General features: G+C 36.6%; 3 protein-coding genes across 3 annotated transcripts; 2 read left to right on the top strand and 1 right to left on the bottom strand.

Annotated features, from left to right (window-relative positions):
• Positions 1-190: 190 nt before the first annotated feature.
• On the bottom strand, positions 191-5,281 carry LOC124200361 (poly [ADP-ribose] polymerase 1-like). Its single transcript, XM_046596570.1, has 23 exons — positions 5,124-5,281; positions 4,894-5,040; positions 4,684-4,828; positions 4,465-4,616; positions 4,182-4,393; positions 3,911-4,124; positions 3,735-3,817; positions 3,538-3,663; positions 3,381-3,479; positions 3,156-3,316; positions 2,929-3,086; positions 2,799-2,865; positions 2,333-2,540; positions 2,054-2,252; positions 1,642-1,974; positions 1,452-1,580; positions 1,286-1,384; positions 1,075-1,218; positions 977-989; positions 785-908; positions 622-721; positions 454-555; positions 191-386 (listed from the first exon to the last, which is right to left on the bottom strand). The coding sequence occupies exons 2-23, from the start codon at positions 5,005-5,007 to the stop codon at positions 342-344; spliced, it is 3,027 nt and encodes a 1,008-aa protein (XP_046452526.1). The 5' UTR covers positions 5,008-5,040; positions 5,124-5,281; the 3' UTR covers positions 191-341.
• A 203-nt stretch (positions 5,282-5,484) lies between these two features.
• LOC124200371 (uncharacterized protein CG1161-like) lies at positions 5,485-6,453 on the top strand. The gene is made up of 4 exons (XM_046596589.1): positions 5,485-5,637; positions 5,720-5,950; positions 6,014-6,139; positions 6,202-6,453. The coding sequence occupies exons 1-4, from the start codon at positions 5,572-5,574 to the stop codon at positions 6,343-6,345; spliced, it is 567 nt and encodes a 188-aa protein (XP_046452545.1). The 5' UTR covers positions 5,485-5,571; the 3' UTR covers positions 6,346-6,453.
• Positions 6,454-6,696: 243 nt separating this feature from the next.
• LOC124200362 (U3 small nucleolar RNA-associated protein 18 homolog) lies at positions 6,697-9,058 on the top strand. Its single transcript, XM_046596571.1, has 7 exons — positions 6,697-7,385; positions 7,455-7,650; positions 7,720-7,905; positions 7,975-8,172; positions 8,242-8,410; positions 8,469-8,666; positions 8,739-9,058. Exons 1-7 carry the CDS (start codon positions 6,919-6,921, stop codon positions 9,002-9,004), a joined length of 1,680 nt encoding a protein of 559 aa, XP_046452527.1. The 5' UTR covers positions 6,697-6,918; the 3' UTR covers positions 9,005-9,058.
• Positions 9,059-9,149: the final 91 nt, after the last annotated feature.

The following is a 9,149-nucleotide window of genomic DNA, read 5'->3' as shown; positions in this document are numbered from 1 at the left end:
AAGAAAAACTACTTTACGGAGACTCCGATTTACAGTATAAGGAGATCCACTTCAACTTCCGATATCCGCTACATCCGCTTCGATGGACAGGATTAAAAGAAATAAAGGAAAAGATCATTCTTACCAGTTGCAGCCTGTCAGCTATCCTATATACGTCACATCAAAAGGAACTTAAAACAACGTCTTGAGGTTTGCTGTCAAGAAACTTGTTTAACTTCGAGGTAGGAACAGAACAAAGTAATTAGGGAAAAACAGGAGGGAATTTGTTCGATCATTGGTAAAACTTAAAATGCGAAATGGTTCTGTGATTAACAAAACGTTTGGAGTTCAAAAATGTCTTTTCATTTGTAGTGGAATTTCGTTTTGATAAGATACTTGATGTTCACCTAAAGCCAAACACCAAAATCAGAATTGATTTGACACAAAAATCGTCATTGTAATGATGTTGATTACCTGTGCGACATCATAGACAATGTACTCATTGTAGAGTAACGACGATCCCTTAACTTTGGTAGGAGCAGGTTTGCCGAGTGGAACTTTGACGTCGCCCAACATCTATTATCGAACGATAAGCTGTTTAGTGCTCGATTCATGTACGAAACCAAAGTTTGAATTAATTACCTTAAATTCATCGGGATTAGGCTCAGTCTTGCCAACTCCGAGAACACTTTGATAATCTTTTTTCAGTTTCTCAATGTAATCGGCTTCCTTGCGCTCGTAACTAATTTACAAAATCAACATTTCAATTAGAAATTTAGAGGGAGTGTAAGTTACAAAGTTATACCTTTTGCCCAGCGCTACGTCACAGAGTAACAACATACCAACAGGATTGCTCTTTGAAGTGACGCAATAGTTGGCAGACTTTGAAACCATGTCAGCAAAATAAATACCTTTGCCAAACATGTAGCCTAAAAACAACAAAAGCATTAACAAGTTTAATCATCGTGATATAGTTGAGTAGCCAAGAAGAAATTACCAGTGACTGGAGCCTATCAAAATTCACCCAAAATAAAGAAAGGATTAATGGTTAATCAAGAAAAAAGTCAAATATATAACAAATAAATGTAATTTTACCTCAGGTGGGGCAATACGCAACCCTTGAGATAGGATACCAGCCATATTGGAAACACGAGATCCGTGCCACAAGAGCTTGCGATTGGGTAATTTGGAGAACGGACGGAATCTTTTCGATTCTCCTTTCCGAACCACCTTGAATACCTGGGAAAGAAAACGAAAAAGTTAACTGCTAGTCCTAGCGTGAAACTACTTAAACTCTTCTACTTACTTCTTCCACTTCGAGAGTATATTGAGTATGAGTTGCTGCGTGAGTATTCTTTGCATACGTTTGAATAACACTAAATTCTTCGGAAGACTTGTCCAAAACCTAGAGATAATTTAAAAAATCAGCAATGATACGTAATACAAAACATGAAAGGGATAAATATTGTTACTTCAATTTCAGTGTTAAGCTTCTCATAGTGGGCATCGATGGGATCCTTATCCTTAACAGCATCGCCGGCTTTCAGCAAGCTGAAGGCCACCTCGATTTCCATCAAGCTCTCAAGCATCTCCAGTTTAGACTAGAAAACAAATCGAGATTATACTACATCATGCTGGAAGGACAATGAGTTAATCCATTACCTTAATGATTTCGTTATCGCTAAGAACAGGCGGAGTTTTTCTTCCAAAGTCGTGCGGAATGAGTGTGTAGAACTGATTCGAGATATCGAGGAATTTAGTCTTCGATACATCTTTCGAATCCAACATTTCCTGAGCCTGACTTAAAATCCCGTACGCCTTTTCTAGCTGTTTCTTGCTCAGTTTACCAAGAGGCATCTTGGTTAGATCTAATTCAAATTCTACCATCGTCCGTTTCATAGCTTCGACATCAAATAACATGCAGACCAATTCTTGAATAGATCGGTGAAGCTTCGATGTCGAATTGGCGATCGTCATACGTGAATCTATTTCTGACTGAAAGTGTGGAAATCACATTTTAAAAAATTGATGTCATTACGTAATTTCAAAAAGACACAAGAAAAATAGAAAATACCTCTCCGTAGTCAATATCTAGAGGGTAGAGTTTTCCGGGCTGCTTCTCAAAATTATCTCGATTTTCCCAAAGGTTACCAGTTTTCTCCTCGTACAGAGCAACAAAATCCTCTATTGCTTCTTGTTTGGTATCCATCTTAGTTAGCTTGGTATCTCCAATCGTTGTACCAACTCGACCCCAAGCACGGAATACATGCCACCTGTCGAATTAAAAAAAAAAAAAAAAAAAAATTATAGTTGTTATCTACAATTGCCACTGGGGGAAGCGAAGCCAATTTACTTGTTTCCTTTGTCGTGTTCAAGAATTTGAAGCTTGTAGTAAGAATTTCTTCCACCTTGAATGTCAACGATCCCAAGTACAACGCTGTACAGACCATTTTTCGTCTTCAGGACATGTGCTTTATCTTCCAAACCAGAATCGGGATCAACTACTCCTCCTCCTTTAAGTTTCAGCTTCAGTTTATCGGACATGCCTGAACCAGATTTTTCTGCAAACGAAAACACAATTTAGTTACGAGATTCAGCTTCGTTTTTAGCGTGAAATAAATCAACAAATATGTTAGTCGCGTATCTGTCTATGAGGGCAGACTTGGATCCCTTCATAGTCATCAGACGACTCAATTAATTTAGGATTGAGTTGTGACCTTGAACTTGATTTACTTGCAAGTTTAAAGCGTATGACTCCCCCATACTTATACTACAGTTTTTACTGGGAAACATTAAAAGTAATAAACAGTCCAACCAACCTGAGCCTTTCGATTTTCCAGAAGATTTCGTGGCACCCGACTCGTCCAAACCAAGACGCTTCTCGATCTAGATTTATTACAGTTTTTAAAAAATCTCAAAAATTAGGGCAATAAAAGAAAAAAAATTTACACTGTGGCAATCCCATGGTGCGATGTTTTTCTTCGTTATAATGGATGAGGCAGATTCGCCAGTGCTTGCTTTGATTGCATCCAAAAAGCTAAGGTCTACAACATGAATACCGAGTTCAGACGCTTTCTTCAACTTTGAATCCTTTTCTTTTAAATTGTCTGTAAAACAGTAATACCACATATAAAGGCTTAATCTCATAAGAGAAACTACCCACTCAAATTTCTAACCTTTCGTAGAAATTACGGCTGCAATTTTTTCGGTAACGCGCGAACCTACAGAACCTAGTAATTTTTTTATTTCAGCTTCGACTTTTTCTTTAGACTTTTCAAGCTTGGAATCAAGAATGAATTTCAAGCCTTCTAGTGTGGGTGGGCGTTTCGAATCGGATCTAAAAGAAAAAGAAAACATTAATAGACAGAACTAGCACGTTATCTAGTTGAGTAAATAGCTACTTTTCTTTTTTCACGTTCACTTCTTCGGTTGGATTCATACGAATAGTGCGAGTTAGCGCTGGGATTACCCTCTGTCCGGGAACATATTTGTACTTTTTCCTATAGAAGAATGAAGTTTAGAAAGTAACTTAATGTATGGCAACAACAGCCTTATTACAAAAATGAGTAATTTTCCGAGAGGTCCGATGGAACTTTGAATGGTTTCCTTTCGGGAGTTGTTGTCGAGTTGGGGCACTTCGTCCAGCCACTCATGTTTCCAGAGCATTGATAACCCATGCCACTCCTGTTGTAGAAGAAGAAGTAAATCTATATAGGTAAGGCTTACCGACTTGAAATTTCTATTATTTTAATCACTTGTAGAAAAACTGTCCACTTTTGCATTCATTGCATGGAAGCAAAGCTCCAAACGCCATTACATCGGCAAGAAGGTCCAACATCTAAAAAGATAAATAGCTGCATATAGTTTAACTATGCGACATATTGATTAACACTCAGAAGAAAATAAAAATATTAATAAAAAGTGCAAGTACTTCAGATGTTCCAGAAGGAATTTGCTGATCGTTGTATTCCAGCAGAATCTGGAGTTCTTGTTTTGTCAGAGTTTCCAACTGGTCTCTGTATTTAAACTGAATTTTATTTTGCTTCTTGATCTCTTCCTTGAGCTGTTCATTTTCTTTTTCTTCTTTCTTTATCTTCTTTGCATCCGAAGGTCCGTCGACAGCATCCCCGTCAACTTTTCGTTTGCTGAAAAAAGAAACCGTTATAATACATGATTTTCCAAATTTCGATTCTTGTCAATACTTAGCGGAAAGAGCAGGGAGTTCTTTTGAGAGAACTTTTTTGTCGTCGGCAGTTAGATCTTTAAATCCAGGGATTGTATCCACTCCGCTAACAAATTCTAATTCTTCTCGTCGCTCTTTAAAACATTTGACGTGGTACCACATATCCAACATTTGTCCATGTCTCATGCCTCCTTTGGTGTCGTATCCTTTCTTTGATATCCTCAATTCATCCTACAATTTGAACATTATAGACATGTTTGAACATGGATCGTTTTAGAACTTGCACTTAATGATTATAATACTTTTGCAATTTTTTCTAAGCAGCCTCGACATGCAGCTCTCCCAGATTTTGCATACTCAATTAGAAAATCAGAAAAGGGTTCAGCAACTTTAGCTGTTTTCCCCTTGCCTTTTCCTTTTTTACTTGGTTCAGCAATCCCACCTTCACTGATTTCTTTGGAAAAAGGAAATAGTTAGAAATCAACTAAATACAATGTATAGCAATATTAGTAATGTTTTACTTTTGAGCATCTGATTAATTTTCTCTTGATCTTCCCAGCGCAATTGATCAAAATGTTCAATGTCACCAGCTGATTTGGGCCGTTGCCTTTCAAAAAAGCAATCAAAGTGGTACCACGAAACCATTTTCCCATCAAATTTGGCAGCCTAAAACAACAATACTGTACTAGTGTACAAAGTCCAGAACCAAACAATAAAAAATAAAATGTTACCTGAAAGATTACAGCAAGTCGTAGAGTGCCTTGAGGAATGTTTTCTTTGCATTTCTTGCAACTAGCTCGACCCGTCTTTGCATATTCTGCTCGAAAAGGTAAATCATCCGCCATCGTTTTCTTCTGAAAATGAACGTCCCACGATTTCTGGGATTTCGGAAAAATCACAAAAAAAAACACAATTAGCATTAGCAGTTCATAATTTTAAATGAGATTGAAATGGGCCATACCTATATATTCCAATTTCCAGTGCACTCAGATAGTTTGAATTCTTGATTCTTTTAACACAATCTTTTCCACTACTTCGAGTACAACGTCCTCCAAACTTCGCAGTTCGCACTTCGCAGCCGACAGAGTTGGGCACGTTTTTAGGTAACAGTAGAATTTCGAGATGGCGCGCTAGGAACAAAACAGTGTTGTCAGATGGGGGCTCCTAAGTGGCGAAAATGGAGAAAAGTTTATTTAGAACTAAAAAGAATAAGTAATTAAATTTCAATTCCACAGTAACGTTTAAATTTTTATTGCTGTAATACATGTTTAACGACCCATTTCCTCTTTGAACAAAAACAATGTTTCTTTTTTTTTTTAAATAGCAAACCAGTTGGCGCCACAAGCTGTGGTCGACAGTCTGTCAGCTGTTTTGTTTCCGACAAATCAGTATCGGATTTTGCTGCAATTATGACACTTCGAAAGAGTTTCTTTCTTTCTTTTTTCGTCCTTTTCATCTTCTCATTCATCAGTGATGTATTGATTTTTATGTTTACTATTAAGAAAACATTGCTTAGAAATTTAATGATTTTGGTTTTGTTTGTTTTTGTCCTAATAGGTGAATGCACAGTATGAGGATGTCAGATGCAAGTGCATTTGTCCAGATACCGCCGTAGTAAACGGAACTCAGTCACATAGAAAACTTTACATTGAAAATGTTCCACCTAACAAATGTGATTGTACAAATGTTGTGCTCCCAAGGGTAGGGGATGATATCAAAGGAAAGGAAAAAGAATTTTGTCCACGATGTGAATGCAAGTACGAAAGCAGGAACACAACAACAATCAAGGCAAAAAAACTGTTGACATAATGTATTGTAGACTATTCTAATATAAATTTTTTTAAATTTCAGGTTGTTGTAATTATTGTTATCTGGATAATATCTCTACTAGTCATATACATGCTGTTTCTTGTTTGTCTTGATCCCCTTCTCAACAAGAAAACCACTACACAATATCAAGAACATAATAATGAAGAGGTATTCTATAAATTTCTCCCTTTTCTTCCTTCAATCATCTTTTTAACTAATTTATCCTACAGGATGAAAGTGAAACCCATTCTCAACCTTTAAGGGCAAGTGGAGCAGGTGTGCTCAACCGTGTTGGCCAAACTACTGATAAGTGGAAGAAAACTGTTCAAGAACAACGTCGACATATTTATGATCGACACACTATTCTTAACTAATCACTTTTCTAAATTCCAATTCTATGATCTGTAGATGTTTGCGCGTTTATTCTTATTCTTATTTCAAATATTTCATTCACCAACGGAAATAAAAAAATTAAAGTCTCATATCGTAGAGTTTAAGATTCTTTTTTCATTGAAAAATATCAGAGGGAATGTAACTTGGTAGGATACATTAGTAGGTTGCTGTAGGCCTACTAATCATGCGCGAAACTAGAATGCAGCCGGACAAGTCATAAAATCAAGATTCAGAAGAAATTTTCGTTGGTGTCTATTTGATAATATACAAAAGTAATAAATCATATTACCTCATTATTTTTATGGTTAATTCGCTAACCAATTACTTCATTAGTCTTCATTAGCCTGCGAGTCCCTGGCGAGTCCAGTCTTGTCCAGTCTAGCCAACTTGGGATTTGCTCCCACTATTTACCTATTTCAGATAAAGTGGATGTGGAGTTTGGAATGACTGTTGCAGACGAATTTAGTTCAAATTGAAAATTACAAGTTTAGAAGCACCCAAGCCATCAAGCACGTGTTTATTAAGGTGCAACAAACGAAGAAATAACACTTAAGATGGGACGCACATTTAAGAAAAAAAGTTCAAAACCGAAACCAGCAAAGAATGACGAGCAACTAAAAGTTGAGTCTACAGAGTTTCAGTTGGATCTTGGAGCCCTGGATGGATATGATTTACCAAATGTTGATGAAAATGAAGATCTTCATGAGGAGCCAAAAAGTAAGAAGTTGAAACAATCCAAACCTCAAGTCTTGGGCATTGACTATAGGGAAAGAGAAGAAAAGAGACTGGAAGAGTTGCTATTTGGGGAATTGTTTAAGAAACTGGAACAAGAACCCCAGTCTAAAAAAGATACGAGCAAAAGTTCTGCTTCAAAAAAAAAATTGAGAAAACAAATCTCCAACAAAGCATCTAGTGAAGCGAAAGATTCCCTTCCAGAAGATGTCTATGGTAAAAATCTAGGTTTAAGTTCAACAGCAGGAAGGCAAGCAGTCTGGGTTGATGAAGATGATGAAGATTTAAAGTAAGATATCACACTATTTATTTAAATAATTGTTTGTCATTTTATATTGATTTATTTGTATTCTAATAGGTGTAAAAATGTACAGTTTCAAAAAGAAAAGGGACTGGTTGGTGAAAAGGCCACTTCAGAAACTGTATACAAACAGGTCCTGGAGAAAAGGTTTGCATCTATTCATGGTCAGGTTACTCCTAAATGGGCTCAACTAGAGAATAAAAAGGGAAAAAAAGACCAGGACAGTGACGATGAAAAAGAGGATCTGACCAAAGTAAAACTTAAATTGTAACTGGAGTTGCATGATCTTCTTAATGATACTATTTTGTCACTTTATATCTAGACCGCCACAGATCTTTTAAGGAAGGATTCTATTTCTTTGCCGCAAGAAATAATTAAATTTTCGCGAATGTTAGATATCAATAAAGAAACTAGAGCAGAAGGACGGGTCATCAGTTCTGTCGAATTCCATAAAAAGCAAAGTGTTGCTCTTGTAGGAGGAAATTCTGGAGTACTTACACTTTTCCAGGTATTTTATATTACACTTGTCATATGCTATGTGAGTTACTTATAAGTAATTATTATTTTTTAAATTTAGGTTGGCGGATCTTTGAATGCTAAAATTCAGTCAATCACCTTCAAGGAATTTCCCATTCACAAGGCTCGCTTCTCGGCGAATGGGGAAGAAGTCATAGCTTCCTCGAGCGTGACAGGCAATATTCAAGTACATAACTTGGTGAATGGAAGGAACACAATCATTCCCCATAACAAGCAAATGGAAAAGGGATCGTACAAAGTAAAAATTTTTAATTTCTAATGTTGCAAGTCAAGTGTCTAAAAGTGTTTATTCGGTTGTATTTTACAGGACTTCGTTCTTTCACCCGACGGGAAGCTAATAGCTTATCAAGGTCAATATGGATATATTCATTTAATGAGCGCACGTTCTAAGGAATGGATTACATCTTTAAAAATGAATGGAGAAGTGCATGCCTTGACTTTTAACGTAGATGGCACTAGATTGTATAGTCATGGAGGTAAAAAAAAAAACTACTCGAATCATTCGAAATTTTAAATAATAATTTTTTCTCCCAGAAAATGGTGAAGTTTATGTGTGGGATATGAACGCTAAAGTGTGTGTCCATAAGTTCGTAGATGACGGGTGTATTAAGGGAACGTCTATTGCTATTTCACCTACACAGCAGTATCTCGCTTGTGGTTCTTCTTCTGGTGTTGTTAACTTGTACAACACTAGTCAGCTAGAAAATAATTCACTCCCGAAACCCGATAAAGGTAAATGCCTATTTCTCTTTGCCAAAATCTCTCCGTGAAATAATTTTTTTTTTTTTAATTATTATTTTGCAGTGATTCTGAATTTAGTGACGAAGATATCCGGCATTACCTTTCATCCAAGTTCTGAAATTGTATCCATATTTTCCTCCGAAAAAGAAAATGCCGTCAGACTGGCTCACTTTCCATCAATGACGGTCTTCAAGAATTTCCCAATCCAGAATAAGGGCACTGCTCGTATAAACACGATGGATTTCTCTCCCAATGGAGGCTACATGGCTGCGGGACTAAACAACGGGTCCGCTTATCTTTATCGACTACATCATTACGATCAATATTAAATAACATTACCTTTGATCCATGGATTGACAAAATATTACGGGGTTCAATTTTGACTTGAAGTATTGTTACCAGACTGAATGCCGTATCATTTTTTCCCATTAGATATTACTTAAACTTAAATTAACTGCTTAATTCTTATAAGCG

The sequence above is a fragment of the Daphnia pulex genome, chromosome 8 (assembly GCF_021134715.1).
Source record: "Daphnia pulex isolate KAP4 chromosome 8, ASM2113471v1".
Classification (NCBI taxonomy): Eukaryota; Metazoa; Arthropoda; class Branchiopoda; order Diplostraca; family Daphniidae; genus Daphnia; species Daphnia pulex.
The sequence above is the reverse complement of the archived record's forward strand: the minus strand, read 5'-3'. Positions and strand labels throughout refer to the sequence as shown.